General features: G+C 44.3%; 2 protein-coding genes across 10 annotated transcripts in view; one reads left to right on the top strand and one right to left on the bottom strand.

Annotated features, from left to right (window-relative positions):
• CEP63 (centrosomal protein 63) overlaps positions 1-1,614 on the bottom strand; it is a 38,899-nt gene extending 37,285 nt beyond the window's left edge. For 3 of the 6 annotated variants that reach the window (XM_067538708.1, XM_067538709.1, XM_067538710.1), the window contains exon 1: positions 1,545-1,609. The gene's annotated coding sequence lies outside the window, so the exon portion shown is untranslated. Of the gene's footprint in view, positions 1-1,544 lie in introns of all 6 variants that reach the window. The other 3 variants (XM_067538707.1, XM_067538712.1, XM_067538713.1) reach the window with 3 other exon arrangements.
• A 25-nt stretch (positions 1,615-1,639) lies between these two features.
• On the top strand, positions 1,640-9,205 carry ANAPC13 (anaphase promoting complex subunit 13). 4 transcript variants are annotated; one of them, XM_067538715.1, is made up of 3 exons: positions 1,640-1,663; positions 2,845-2,970; positions 5,869-9,205. In XM_067538715.1, exons 2-3 carry the CDS (start codon positions 2,872-2,874, stop codon positions 5,992-5,994), a joined length of 225 nt encoding a protein of 74 aa, XP_067394816.1. In that variant the 5' UTR covers positions 1,640-1,663; positions 2,845-2,871; the 3' UTR covers positions 5,995-9,205. The 4 variants fall into 4 exon arrangements, with proteins under 4 accessions (XP_067394816.1, XP_067394815.1, XP_067394817.1 ...); XM_067538714.1 differs by lacking the exon at positions 1,640-1,663 and adding an exon at positions 1,754-1,893; XM_067538716.1 differs by lacking the exon at positions 1,640-1,663 and adding an exon at positions 2,285-2,434.
• Positions 9,206-16,089: the final 6,884 nt, after the last annotated feature.

Here is a 16,089-nt window from a genome sequence, read left to right as displayed (position 1 = left end):
ATGTTCCTCGGGATTTAATATAAACAGCAATACAAAATACAGAATAAGAATTATTAAAAGCAACTAGTTTTCACTTCTGAAAAGTGCCTCTCCCTATGGTACAGCTCACTGGGGGAGCACTGGGATTCTCACAGAGGTACGGGGAAGATGTTGTGCAGATTGTCTCAGTGAATGAGGGGATCTCTCATAAAATCAAAGACTTCTACTTGTTAAGAAGCTGCCATTTGAAGGCTTGGAACAACAGACCTGTGCAAGTGTGAGAGATTACACCTGGCTATCTGTGACAGCCACTGGGGGTACAACTGCATTGCAATCAGAGATGGGATTTCAGCACACATAGACATAGTGGAGCTAGATTTGATCTAGATAGCAGAGGTACCAATAGCAGTGATGCTGAAGTAGCAGGGACTAGCAATGCCGGTATGTATTCAGCATCCTGAGAGATCATGTATAGTCTGTGCAGCAGTTGTGAGGATACAAGTCATTCCTCTGCTAGGCTCCAGCTAATTCAGAAGCCAGGAACTGGTCTGGTGACTCCCAGGCACATACATAACCTCACAGGAGGAACAGCAACTCAGTTTGCTCAACATCTCTCCAGGGCTTAGAACTCTCTCGTGCCTGACAGTGGCAACAGACTCCCCAAGCCTTAACCTATTTCAGCCTTGTTCCTAATCCTGCTCCAACCCTGTTCTGAACTCCTGATTCCAGCTCTGACTGCCACGGCTCTGACCGCTAGGGCTGACCATCCCCATCATGGTTTCTGACAGCTGTGGCTTCACTGCCATTGGCATGTATGCTAGCCACAATAAAGCTAAATCGGGTGCACCTACACGTGCTGCAGTTACACCCCCAACTGCAGGGTAGACATGCATTATGACTGACACCCAGAAAATGAATATGTCAGAGTGTCTCTCCAGCTCTTCGCTCTCCTCAAATAGCACGGTCCCACCACTCAGCAGGAAGCAGTACTAGTGACAGGGCACCAGCAGTGGCACCAGGGTTGGGAGCACCCCACCTGTCATCCCTACCCCAACCTCTCCCACCAGCAACTTCCATTCAGGATCCAGACGCTGTGACTAGCTGGGCAGGTAGCGACCCCTGAAACTAACTGGAACCCACCAGTGAATCCCAGCCAGGCACAGGGCCACAGCCCCCAGGGCACATGTTTTGTCTCCACCGCGGAAGCGGCACATTTGCCAACTTGTCTTTCAGATCGCACGACAGAAAGATGCTGTAAGGTGTTACTTCGACAACCGGCTCCCCCGAGGGGAGAGAGACCACCACACTTCCCACCCAACCCCCTCCCCAAGGCTCTCTCCACGAGACAGCCACCTCTCCCTGTCAATGCACAAGCACGCGAGTTCTGCAGTGAACACTCAGCCCCAGTGGGGTCAGGGGGACACAGCCCTGCAAGGACAGTCACAGCCAGACACGAGGCTACAGCTACCCGGTCACGCAGGGACAGTCAGACGCGGCCCCGCAGGGCCAATCGCGGACGGACAGGCGCCCCTCCCCCACCCCGCCGAGCCCAGCCCAACCGTTACCTCCGGACCGGCCTCTCTCCTCGGCGGGCGGACTGCACCCACCCCTTCTCTATGGTTCGCGCGGCCTAGAGTTGCCGGTCACGTGCTTTCCTCTTCCGGCCGCTGCCTGGCAGGAAACGGTGCGCGCGGCGGGTGGCAGGCTGGGTGTCGGGTGTCGGGTGCGGTGCTAGGCCTGGACTTGGGAGGGGGTGGCTCCTGGCCGAGTCGGACCGGGGGAGCGGAGCCGGAGTGCGTTAAAACTTCCCGCCCCCCCCCCCGTTGGGCCTTGTGGGATTACTGCGCATGCGGGGGCTGATGGGCGCATGCGCACTGACCGCGTTGAGGCCGCCCGCTGCCCGAGGAGCCTAAGGTGGGGGGGCAGATCCCTGGGAAGGCGCCGGCAGCTCCTGGGTGCCCCTCCCCCCGCGCACCCCCAACCCCCGATGGGACAACATGGGAGCTGTGGGGGCGACACCCATCCCTTGGTATCCAGGCTGCCCGAGGCCAGGATCACTGGCTGGCTCGCTCGCTCCCTGGCAGCCTGACCCCACCGCCCCCGCTCTCCCCTGGCTCGTGCCTCGCCTGAGGCCTGCCCCTTGCTGCAAGGAAAGCGCCTGGCTGCTTCCAGTGTCACCTGTGGGAAAGCAGGGCCAGCTCACCCAACCCTCCTAGTCCCACCTGGGCTTGGCTTTTAAATAAATAACGTCCGCTATGCCTGACTGATGCACAGCCTCGTGGCTGATTGACCTCTGGCAGGCATGGCATAGTCTTAGAAAGAGAGAGTAGTAATGTGGTTGTCACACACAACCCCTGAGATTGCTATGGCTGATGAGGTGCGGAGAAGAGTTTCCTTTTTCCTATGTGTTATTAGTCACCTTCGTTTGTGCCTTTTTGACAGCATTGTGTGAAGGGTCAGTTTCATTGTCTTGATGGTGCACACCTTGCCCAAGGCTCTGCAAAAGGGTGTTTGCCAGTAATCGCAGCAGATCTGTGGCCAAAAGTAAACAGGCAACAAGCAGTAGGCAGAGGTGTTTGTGTGCAGGGGGACAAAAACTGAATTTGTAGGGAAAGAAATGTGTTCATACTCCTCGTGGGGCAATACAAACAATGGAAGGTAATAATACCTATGAAAACCAAAGTTTGCTAGAAGGACAAAAACTGAATTTGTAGGGAAAGAAATGTGTTCATTGGCCATGCCCTACTGACTGTAAAAAACATTAAGCTATATAATAAAGGGATCAAGGCCAGAGCAAGCGTAGAGTCTAAGCTTCATCTGCTTTGGAGTCTGGATATCATAGATTATTTCTGTTTTATATCACAGATCTATCTGAATACGAATTGCACAAAGATGGACAGTGAGGTGCAGAGGGATGGAAGAATCCTGGATTTGATTGATGATGCATGGAGAGAAGATAAATTACCATATGAGGATGTGGCAATACCACTGGTAGGTGAATACTGTAGTCTGTTTATAAGCCTGAATTACACCACCCTCTTTAAGCTCTTAAAAGAGGCACAGCATAGTAAATATGCCTTGCAGTGCTGCCAGTTGTACAAATGATGCTCCTGGACCCCAGTGGCCAGCTTCCCATTTATTTTGTGTGGGGTAGGGGATTTTGTCCTGCTTTCTCATATCTTTGGGTGGGTAGAAGAACAAGTGCTTCTCTCCCTGCAGTCGACTGCCTCTCTTTGAAAGGAGAAAATGTTTTCGCCTACTTCTGGACAATTATTTATTTCTTTGGAGGATGGAATGCTTCTTCCCATCCTCCCCTGATTCTTTGTGTGGAGTACGGGGCAGGCATGTGATGCTCTCCCTCCCTGCTACACTTCAGTTTGGCACTGCTTGTGTTTGAAGTAGTTTCCCAAACTGTGGTTTGCTGGCCACAGGTGATCAGCCAGGTGGTAGCATTATGCAGAAAGTTGGCTATTCACATGATACTGGCTAGTTTTCATTTCCAGTTGCTAAAACTCCATTAAAATAAGGCAAAAATAGATTAAATATTTTCCTGCTATTACTTTTATATGAAAATGACTGCTGTAGTTGGTACAAGGATGCTTTGTAGTCATTAAGGTGTCTGTAATATGATCTCTATTAAAATGTAGTCCACACCAGGGGTACCCTCTAAGCTGAGTACCCATTGCTGGCCAGGTCTCTGCTCACAGAGGTGTTGCCACACAGGGCAGCTTTTCTTCACTGCACTCTAGAGCTTCCCTCTCCACTGCCCCCAGTGCTTCTAATGCCACTAGTCCAGAGATAGGTGAAGGAGTTCCAGTCTTCCCCAGCCACTCCTGGTGCCACTGGTCTATGAGGATGGGTTCCAGGACTCCCCTCTTCCTCAGCTCTTTCTGGTGCTATGCTGATGGCTGGATTGGAGGGGAAGGACTCAAAGACTTTCCCTTTGTTCACTTCTTGTACTGCCAGCCAAGAGAGAAGAGATCATTCCTTCTAGGCCCATTTAGAAACAATTTTTGGTCTATTGTGGACTGCTTGATGGACTAGCAGGATCGTCACAGCCCCTTGTCATTAGTCACAGAGACAGCCTGTCATTCATGGAAACCCCTCATTTAAACCCAGTAGGTCTTGAAATTCCATGTAGTCCTTAATTAACTGGTTAAAGGCCTTCCTTCCCACATCCATGTACCCAAAACCTGTCAGGCCTCTCTTCATTCTTGCAGTATGCAAAGTTCTTGAGAAGGTTACTTGAAGGGAATTAGTCTTTCTGGCAGTCCACCTGACTTTCTGTTTTTGTTTGACATCAGTGCCCCAGGGAGTATTGTCACTAAAGGACCATGCTGGGGTGGCTGTCTCATTACATTTTACATTACTTTGAAGTCAAACCTTAAAGGCCCATCTCAGGGTCAGCTGGGTCTCCTGCATTAGGAGAGTCTGTGATGTCTGTTGCAGACATATGCATATCAACTACAAACTCACACTCACTTCACTTAGCTCTGCTGTTTGTATTCAGGCTTTAGGAAATGATCCTACCTGCATGCTGTGGCTCTGGTTTTGAGACATGGAAGCCTAAACTCTCCTACCGATTGAAGTTTATTGGGATGTGCCTCATTAAGTTGGCTAAATATAGAAACAGCTTCCATGCTGGCGTTTGCCTTCATCTTTTGATTGATTCAGTAGATATTGTCGCTTTTTTGGAGGAGTGTAGGGCCTGGGGGGGGATTACATTCCATGAGCTATGTACTTACTCTCGAAGACTGAGAATCATGAACAGATAGTTTCTGCAAAGGAGGAAGAGTTATTTGCAGCATACTTCTGAGGTGTCCTGGATTTGCCCTGTGGGCACTCTTACTTAACAGTAGAGAGGGGCCTGGGTGTGGACCCAAAGATCTTCTGAGCCCCTGATTCAGGATTCGCTGTTAGCAGATTGGCTGCTGTGGGATACTCCTTCGTTCAGCAAAGTCAAGAAGGAGCTAACTGGAAAGTTGGTGGTGGTTAGAGTCATGGGCTTGAGCCCTGACCACTACTGCTGCCTTCAGTGTCTGATCCATAGCCCATTGAACACAATAGAAAGACTCCCTTTGAATTCAATAGGCTTTGGGTCAAGCCCTTAGTGAACAAAATCCTAGAGTTTGAGGGGTTGTCTTTGTCTCATGGTAGTAATCCCAGACCCGGGAGTGACAACCCTGCCTAGATGATATTCTGGGAATAACACATTCTCTAACAATTGCACAATTATGACAGTGCTCAGACAGAATAATGTTTAAAAGAAAAATAAACCGGTTAAACCATTGCTTGTCTTGACAGGTGGTCCGTTCATCGGATTTCTGTTACTAAAGCAAAACTTTAGGAGTGCTTTCCAGTTTTCTGTATGGCACTAGCACAGCCACACCTCCTTTGAGTCACTGACCTCAGCTTCTAGAGAGAGTGCTTATTTTGCTACTTCATTACCTTCTATCAGACAGTAAAGAGATATTTGATAGAATGCCTTATTTAAAATTCTGAAATAGAAGACCTGTATATTTGGACTTAATTGCTGGAGAAACAGATTGTAAACAAGCAATAAAATATTTGCACTGATATTTATTTGTCTGATATTTACCAGACATTGCAATCATTATACTTGCTGCATGTGCATAATTTGGGTCAGCTGACTAAGATAAAGAACCAACTCATTTCTAAGACTAAGCACAGAATTCCTGTGGAAAGCAATATGCCCATGTTTGGTCTTGTTGATATTTTTAATGGGAGCAGTATGTACAGTACATGTCCTTCTAATGCTCACTCCAGTCTTAGTCGTGGATCTGTATTTATCGGTATGAAATATTACTAACCTGCTCCTGCTAGGTGCTTTGTGAGTATAGAATGCATTGTTCCCTTTTGTGTTCTCAGAATGAGCTTCCTGAACCAGAACAAGACAATGGCGGTACAACAGAGTCAGTAAAAGAACAAGAAATGAAATGGACAGATTTAGCTTTGCAGTATCTACATGAAAACGTTCCCCCAACAGGAAACTAGTGAATCAGTGTTATTTCATGGAATGATTTCAATACAAGAAGATGTTTTCCAGCAGATCTTCCCCATCTCCTGTCCAACTGCTTTAAGAAGGAGTCAAAACCTTTAAAAACCTTATAGTCTCAAACTGCTGCCCTACTCCACAGAAGCAAAATACAGTAATTTGAAAGGCCCCATGTGACCAATGTGAAATAACTATGACACATTCTAAAACTGCAGGGAGATAGCAGAATGCTTTTTCACTTATGCAAAAATATTTGGAGTCCTGTTGTGTTGACAACTTCTTTATAAACTGGTGCCAGTTCCTTTAAGCTTAATTGTTTTTTGCATATCAACAATGAGGTAGTTATCACTACCTGAAAGCTGATCGCTGATCTCAGATGTGATTTGGTGAATGTTTGTTGTTGCTTTGATGTTTTATAGATCCAAAGCTATTCTTTTATATTTTGGTGCTTCTTTTAGAGATCATGGTACAAAACTCAAGCAACTGTGAGCCAACTTTAACTGCCTTTAACTTGCCTGTGACACAGGAAGGCTGTTTGGGGCAGAGAGAAAGGTTAATGAATGGAATTAAGGGACTGAAATTTGTCTGTAAACGCAAGTGGAGATGGGAAAGAAGTTCCTTAAAAAGTAAACAGCCTTGGAGTTTGCCTGTTCTGGTTGGAGCACATTCCCAATACTGACATCCTGTGGTATGTTTGCTAACCTGCATACTGTAAAAGAACACAATTTAGATTCAAGGCCTTGGTGGTGGTGACTCAAGTAATTGCCCTTTTCTGAATGTTCGTGAGTTATGTGAAAGACATTGCTGACCTCAATGCAATTCCAGTGAACGGGTGTCCACACCACTCTTGGCAACCTTGTTAATCGTCTCAAATGGGAAACAGAGTAAATGGTCATCTCAGCCTGCAGGAAAGGCTGGAGACATGTTTATTTTAAAACATAGTAATTGAAATAAGCAACTGAAACATCCATTGAAATCACTAAGAGTTGCAACTGCTTACTCCAGGGCTGAATTTGGCTCATGAGAGCCATCATCTTGCTTGCATGAGACTACCAGTCAACAATAGGCACATATTTAAACATTATCAGAAGTACACTTAGCAATAGATAGATAGATGCACACAATTAATACTGATAATACATTCAAAAACTACATTAAAAGAATGTTATAGTTGCAAAGTCAAACACGTGAAAGTTAGGAAATGCTAGAACAAAAGTTTCCTGTGTAACCTTAATTCTGCCCCCTTTTGAAAACAGTCGTTAATTCCATGTTTTCATACTACTTTTTCTACAGGATCCCTGCTTCATTCAGTGCACAGTATCAACAGGGCACCAGAAATGAATTAGGGTTGTGCAGTGAATGCAGTAACTGATGGAAATATTAAGTTGTCATCCATCCTCCATGTCAGCCAGCCACTAAAGGGAGATGATTTGCCAGTGGGTTTCACAGCTATTTGCTGACAGCAAAGGAATGTTGAGACTCAAGAATGCTGGATTCTATTCCATGTTTGGGGAGTGGGGACCTCTCTGCTCCTGGCTCCTCTAGTCTGTTATTGTCCCAGTCTCTTCCCTCCCACTAGTGTCCCCTTTTCTCCCTTCCTTATCCCAGTCTCTCTTCCCACCTCCTGACCTCTTGTTTCAATCCCAGTCCTTAACATGAGGAGAATGTAATAATTAAACTGAATAATTGCTTACAACATTCCCAAACACCATAGAAGGACTATGCCTTAAATGTCACCATCTGGGGAGGTTGTCAACACCAAAAAGTGGGTGGGGGAAAAGTAGTTTCATAGGAATAGACCATGAAAAGACAGTTTATTCTAAGGGTGGTTGGACTGAATAAATTGTATCATATCTATTTACTGTGAAAAGATGGAGAAGATATTATTTCCTGTCCCTTTTCTGCTACAGTCCTGAAAAATTTGTTGCCGAAGTTAAATACCTGTGTTAGACTTCAGTATTTGGTTCTCATTGGATTCATTCCTGTGGGCTGTTGGCAGAACTTGCTAAGAAGAAAATGTTGTGGCAGATTCTGTGAATACTGGTGATTGAGATGGGGTAGAATCTCTAACAAAAACAATGTTTTAAAACCAAGCCATCAGTAAATATATATTTCTTTAGCCTAGAGCTCCCAAACCCCTTATGCAGAAGCTTTTCCAGTGGTTCTCAATCCCCATCCTTCCAAAGATAAGAAAAATGATAATTTTGCCTGCCTGATTACATAATTAAATCACAGATCTTTTTGATAATTCCATGTGAAGTGTTTGCCAGCATACTAACAAAGAGGAAAGGATTGTGGAGGTCTACATGCCATGGATGCTGTCCCAGCATCCAAGACAAATCCCTTCCTGTGCTCCTCACTTGCTTCCCAAAGCATGTGCTTAGAAAATCACGTAGGATTAGCCGAGTCCAGCTCTGGTTAAGTAACAGAACTCACACATATCTCCCTCCTTCTGATCCTCCACTTACATTCTTTATTGCTTTTGCTGGTCCTTCCACACCAGAATAATCTGAAAGCGGTGGAACATTGGTTCTGAACCAACATTTCATATCTTGGTTCAAATCCAGACTCAGGTCAGAAGGAAGCATAAGTTTAGTTAATGTGTTTTGGACGGATCCCCACTGATCTAGTGGCAAATCCAGTTGCAGCTACCAGGGCCCTGGGCTGGGACCTGGTGGAGTAGGAAGGCCCAGGTTCCCATACCCCGACCATCACCCACGCATGGGTGGCAGCCCAACTCCCATGTTGACTCTGGCCGTTAGACCATTAGCTCTGCTGAGTTGGGCAGCTATTTTGACTCTGGCCATTAGGCCACCCAGTCCAGCACATGGAGCCACCATAGTGACCCAACCATTAGGCCATCCTGCCCTGAAGCTTTAATGCCCTAAAGACGGGCATTAAAACTCGACCATAGGACTATAATGGCCTTCCCCCCATCCCTGCGACAGAGTCCCTTGGCATCTTTTTCCCTGGCTTTGCATTCACCAATAACCTTAGTTAACAATCTGTGGCAGATGAAGCATGAGAGAAGTTGGCTGCAGCACCAGTGATCAAAGTCACATTCCAAATCTTAGTGACTGTGTCATGGAGATGTTTGAAGTCCTCATGCCCTGGCTTTGCAGGAAAGCAGGTTCTTTTGCTTCCACCAGACCTGCAAAATCTCAAACAGCAGGTTTGTTTCAGGTTGTGGATAGTCTGCTTAATTCTGCTGTGTGCTCAGCAGGTTATTTGAGTACTTTCCATTTGGCCCTAGTCTGTCTCCCTTATTCCCACAGCGTAGACTATGGCTAAGATTTTCAAAAACAGGAGCTTCAAGTTAGCCTCCCAAACCCAAAGTTGGGCACCTGAACATACAGCTTGATTTTCAAAATACCAAGTGCCTCAGCACTTTTGAAAAATCAAGCTACTTATTTAGGTGCCTAAATACAGACTTAAATGGACTGATTTTTCAAAAGTGATAAGTATCTACCTGTTCTTATTTTGGAAAATAGTCTCTTTCAGGTGCCTGACTATGGACTTAAGAGCCTAACTTTAGGCACTCTGTTTTAAATCTTAGCCTTTGTTTTGTTAACATCTATTTAACTTCAATGACTAATAAAACTTCGGAAGAAAAGATGTCCTTGTGAAGATTCAGCACCCCATCCCTTCCATTAAAATAGATGCTCACAATATATATGCCCCAAGGCTACCAAAGAGACCCTCCAGCAAACCAATGATAGCAAAGGCCCCTTGACCTTCCTGGTATTTCTAAGGTAGCCAGGTAATATTGACCCTTCTTGAAGGTATCATCTGGTCAGCTTACACTGCATTTGGGGCTTTGTAAGAGTCCTTATGACTGATATTGCTCAGGAACTGCAGTAGTGCCTGCAATGGCCACTCTGACAATATTCTCTCCCCAGCCAGTTTTTATCCACCAGTGGGGCTATGCTGGCAGGCCACCTGGTGGATGGCAATTTGTGGATAACTGGTGTCGTAACTGCCTTCTAGACAGACTTTCCACCTCTGGTCACAGTCTGTTCTTGTGTAACCTAGGACATACTCTAGCCCATAATGTCATTTCCTCATATTCTGCTGTAGCAAATATACCCAGATTCTTGCCCCCTGCTGAAATGAAATATTTTCTGTTGGCTGAAAACTTTAACCTCATTTAAATATGAAGATGTAAGAAAACTGAAATCTCTTTTTAGAAACAGCAGAATAATATCTAAAGATCAGGAAACCAAGAGCAACCAGATATGGCTAGTGCTTGCAGCATGGATTGTATTGTCTTTATGTGTGTGTGCATATAGCACAGTGGGCCCCGATCGTTGTACAAGGTCTCGAGGCACCACTGCGCACACATGATAATAGAAAAGTTGGATTACAACAACACTGACAGCTGTTGTAGACGTATTATTTAATAGCTTTCCTTTCAGTGTCAATGATTATGTCCATCCGTGTGACGTGAACACTTACAAATTCAATCAAGCTACATTTAAATCAAGCTAACCTCTTAAAATCCAGCAGGGGGAGTAGAAGGACCTTTCCTTGTAATATCTGGACAGCACTCAGCATGCGGTTCAGCTGGTGCACTGTTTAACACACTATAACCAGTAGAGGGCACAGAAGCAGTAGTTTTCCTAGTTAACTCAAGACCTGGTACTTAGCTTATACTCTATGATATGTCTACACTGGATAAGAAACCCTGTGGCAGCAAATTTCAGAACCCAAGTCAACTGACTCGGGCACTATAGGGCTACAAATATAAGTGTAGACGTTCCCGCTCAGGTTGGAGTCTGGGCTCTGCAACCTGGCGAGGAGGGTGAGTCTCAGATCCCAGGCTCCAGCGTGAGCAGGAACATATACTCTACTATGTTTAGCCCTGCAGGGCAAGCTCTGCAAGCCCGCATCAGTTGACACAGGCTCTGAGACTCGCTGCCGCGAAGGTTTTTTTTTTGCAGTGTAGACATACCCTTAGTAGGTTTCAGCCTTTCCGGTCTATGAGGCTTATTGCTTCTGAAAAGTTTATTCAAATCAATTATTCTGTCCTGTGATTTTTGCCCATATGGCACATTTTAAATGAATTCTCATTGTTATTCATTTTTAATAGAGAGATGAAGGGAAGCCAGTGAGTCTTTTTAACATTGCTGTCTAAGCGTGGATGTAAGCTTTCTCTTTTCAGCTCTGCCAAATCAAGCCTCATCTGCAGCCTCACCGGTGTTTCTGTGCTGACCTATCTTGAGCATAAATTGCTAGTTGAGTGAGTCATTCAGAAGTCTACAAAAACAGAAGTCTACAAAAAAATAATGAGTCCACAGGCCACAAGGCTAATAATGAAGGAAGGATGGGCTGGTGGCTAAAGCACTGCACTGGGACTCAGGAGATCTAGATTCTGCCATAGACTTCCTCTTTGTTATTCAGCAAATGTGCCTCGGTTTCCTTTCTGTAAAATGGGGGTAATAATACTTCCACAATGGCCATGTGAGGATAAATGTTTGATGAGGCATTTATACTATGGTAAAGAGTATCATGGATAAATAAGTGTAACAATGGGATTAATGCAGCTGGGAAACTGATCAGAAGTCACTATGAGCTATGACTATTTACTGGTCTGTACATGCGAGCAGATTGATTCCAGATATGTGAATATAACTCATATGGATTCATCTGGTCTGACAGCATTAGCACTAAAACATCAATAACCATCTAAATATGTATTAGAGCCTCATTAAATTCATCCTCTTATTACACTGAAAAAATATTATTTCTTTATTTAGGGTTAGGCTCAGAAGCCCTGGCCGTCCCTTACCTGAATAATCAAAACCCTTCTTCATTTGATCTGTCTTATGTGCATAACTAAAGGTGGGTGGGGTTTTTTTTATGAATAAATGTTAATCTGTGGTCTCTACAGTCTAGCGGGGAAAAGGTTACTAGAGATAAGATAAAATACTATGATTTCTTACTTAAGAGTACAAGAAATAGCCCATATGTACATCATTTAGATACTGCATCAATGGAATCAGTTGGAGTTTGATAAAGAATTTTGTCAGAAACAGGCAGAATTTCCCCTTGTGCTTGTTTCGTAAGTTGGGAGTAAATACAGGTGCCAGCTTCCATACTCTATGCCCTTCCTTAGTTTAAATAGCTTAATGATATCTTCCATTATTCATCTCCACTCTAAACTTAACCATCTCACTCTTTTCAGTCCCTCCTCATATGGAAGTTTTCCCATGCCTCTAATCATCCTGATTCCACCTTCCATTTCTGCTACCTGCTTTTTTAAAGAAAAATACTAACAATAAAAATATTCAAAATGGTCTATACTTTATAATGCAGTGACCCTAGTTGCATTGCATTTATAGTATAATTTCACATTGGTTATGCTTTTCATCCCTCTCATTAACATAACTGAAGGTTAACTTCATGACTTGATTCTTTATTATCCTTTTTAATTCCATACTTAATACATTATACTGTCATTTCTCTAAAGTTATCCCTTTTGATACATGTAACTATTACAGAATCCTATTACCAGACAGTAAAATACATGACAGAATTACTTATGCTTAAACCCAGAACTTCATAGTTAATATATGTCTTTTTAGAATCCAGGTACATTATCTATTCTTTACCACCAAAATTAAACCTTCAGACTAATTTCAGTGTAAATGCAATGTAGTTAATTCACCTGGATTTCAAAGCTATGTGTTTTAAATTAAAGGGTTATTAAATAATTCCATTTTATATTTAGACTTAAATATATGAATGATCGATCGTTACAGATATCAGAAAGCATAACTGTATTGTAATTACTCTGTAATAAAAATCGCTGCATTCTAAAGTACATCCAAATTACCTTCCATGTTGCAAACTCTCCACCACCCTGTCAAAATAAAAAGTTGTTAACCAAAAAACTTAATATTTCAATTAAGCCACAACAAGGCTTGAATTAGTAGGCTATTGATGTTTTTGTGTGGCTGAAGTCACTTGGCCTATATCCTTGTGCCTTACAAAGTATCCATAGTGCACACCACTAGCCAACTAATACATACCCTGTTGCGGCCTTATAGTCTGTCTATTGCTTTCTTGGCCAACAGTATCAGTCTCAGCAACATACATTTGCTGATAGATTCATACTGCATAGTTATAAATCTTCAGAATTTTGGGAGGTAATCCCAAAATCCCACCATCTCTGATTAAATTTGCTTCTATCTAGCATCTGGTTAGCTTGTCTGCCCATTTTATACATTCTTCTTTGGCTACCAAATTGGATAGTGCATTATTATAAGATAAGTTGTAAGAAGATGTATCTTATTTTTAACCCTAGATGAATCTGAAGCCAAATCCTGTTTGTTTGACCTCTATGGCCTAACTGAGGACAGCACTTAAAGTACATGCTTAACTTTAAGAACATGAGTAAGCACAACCGTACTTAGCAGAGCAGTGAAGCACATGCTTAGGTCTCATTGAAGCCAATAGGACTTAAACGTGCTGAATTAAGCATGTGTTTCATTAGTGTGCCCGTGTCTCTGGCATGCCTGGTGGTATAATCTCTCAGTTTTGGGGGTTGTGCTTTACCACTGTGACATGCAAACACAAGACATGACAGCATAACACAAGGGCTGGGTTGACATTCCTTTGAGAAGCCCTCAGGATGGCTCTGCTTTCTCTTGTAATATTCCTGCTGCCCTTGTCCTAGAGTGAACGTTCCAGACAGCAGCCTACACCTCGCGATCAAGTGTCACTCCAGGGAAAGTGTGAAGAAGCCACTACTGAAGAATCTTTCTTAAAGCTCCAGATTCTATTTTCTCTGGATTTAAATCTTCATAACTGATTTAATTCACCTCTCAGCTGGGGAAGGCAAATATGTGTTCATGACCCCCTCCTTATCTTGCCACTAAAAATCCCTTTGGTGTTCCCCCTTTTGTTAGGTCCCTCATTGTGTCATTTTCCATCCAAGTCATAGGGCAAGATGCACCATAACCTTCTCTATGGGTCAATGCCAATCTATATGGACTGATCAGGAAGGTGAACTGTCAAAGCAGAATAAGGGGCTGGACCAACTGTAAGCTATTAGCAGTACGATTCCCTAGATTGAGTAGTAGCAGGTGCTGTGAGGGAGAAATTCGCTGATAAGTTGGAAGTCATACTTCTAGGACCTGTGGAACCGGGGCTTGGCGTTCTGTCTTAAACATCATACTTGTCCCTGCTCCAATTTTGAGGACAGAAAGAGAAGTTCCAGCTGCACTAATTTTCCCAAAAACACCTTCAGTCCACCCACACAGAGACAGTGTCATCAGCAAGGAAACCACTGTCAATGCAGCAAAGAAAGAATAGGGGAAAGCCTAATGGCAAGCAGACAGATGGGGAAAGGGGAATGGTTGCCTCTGTCTTTCCCCCCTTTCCTCATCCAACTTTCATTCCCCACTCTAGCTTTACCCAGTGCTTAGATATGGTTTGTGTTTCTGGAGATAATTTAGGGAGTGAGCAAGCTGCACTGGCGAATCAGAAATCTGGAAATTTTAATGCATACCATCTGGAGTGCTTGCTCATGTTGAAATGTTAGCGTGATGCGGTAATTCCTGAGTGTACGCGGGGGCAGCGGGGACGGTGTGCTGTGGATTCCTGTCACCCTGAATCAACACCCACAATCCAAACAACTACCCTACTCTCAACACAGGAGCCATATGGATGCTGGAGCGTGGGTGTGCTGGGGTTGGGGGAGGTCAGGGATGTATTGCTGCTCTTCTTCCTTCTTTTGGCGGGGGGAGGTTCTTTTCCAAGGAGACCTTGAGGTATGGGGTTGTGCTAGGCCCTCTGCCAGCTCGCATGGAATCTGCGTCGCCATGGAAACTGGCAGCCAGAATAGCAACAAACAGGCAGAGGAATTTCAGCATCGCCAGCCAGGCCTCACTGGAACAAGAAAGGCTCTCATTTAAAACGGGGAAAACTAAAGGCTTGTCCCAGGAGCACACAGGGGGCAGCAGTGCTCCTCATAAACATCACTGCCTCCTTCTAAAGCAGCCCTGAAATGGAGAGAAAATTCTTGCCCTACCACTCTCTCCCCAGCGTAATCAATTTATGTATCTTCTATAAGGGTTGACACAAGGACATCTGCAAAGAGGAATGGTTTAAAGCGGAGCTCTCATCCTGAGTCAAAAAGATCTCTCTTGTCTCTAGATTGTCTTTAAAACCTTGCCAAAGACACCTATGGATTACGACCATCTGTCAGATCTCTTGTCCTAAGCACCCTTTTTCGTGACCTCATTTATTCCAGCAGCAGATTATGATGTCAGACCCAAAGGTTCCGTGCCTGTGACGTATATAGAAAGAGCAGGAAGGAAAAAGAACAATAATTAATGGAGGAATTAGTGCCTGCACTGATCTTTGAACTTGTGAAGCACTATAAACGGTAAGTGCTATGCATTGTTATAAGATTACATTTTCCATCATTAGTGCATCGTCGTGGAATCGGCCACATATAGAGGGAAGACACAATTCCAGCAACCTCAGATGTAAGAACATAAGACTGTTCTTCGTGACCATGCAGTTCCAGTCCTGGACCCCTCACAGCTCTGCCAGTTCTCTTCAGTCCTCACTTGCAATTGCCATTTGTGCCAGGTGGTGTAATGGAGTTAAGGTGTGGGGACAAAAGCAAAGGAGGAATGAGGCTGAGAGATAGCTAGCTCACTTCACTTGTGCCGGAAAGACAATCAGAACACAGGTCTCCAGAGTTGAAAGGGGAATGCATGTCGCCACTGAATATTCACTGCATCTCCTCCCTTCCTACCAATGGCTTTGACGGATAATCATGGCATAATCAAATTGATCGAGCCATTTCATGGGGAAGGCATTGACTTCTCGATACAGTCTGGCTGCTGTGTCATGCAGTGGGAAATCCTGACATTTGATATCCAGGTTGCATTAAATAAGTACATATTAAAAGGAACAAGAAATTGAGAAATCAAGGATCCCAATTCACCTAAGAACCTGAAAATACCCTAGTTACTCAAGGTCTGCAGTCTATCTGAGGCCTTGTATGATTGACAGTGGGCAGTGTTTTAACTATGAGCTTCCCCACCATGCAACTTCCCCAGATTTCTATACCTGACCCC

This window comes from Emydura macquarii, unplaced genomic scaffold (assembly GCF_026122565.2).
Source record: "Emydura macquarii macquarii isolate MOO-44397 ecotype Brisbane River unplaced genomic scaffold, CSIRO-AGI_Emac_v2 contig_499, whole genome shotgun sequence".
Taxonomy (NCBI): Eukaryota; Metazoa; Chordata; order Testudines; family Chelidae; genus Emydura; species Emydura macquarii.
This window is presented reverse-complemented; position numbering and strand designations above follow the sequence as displayed.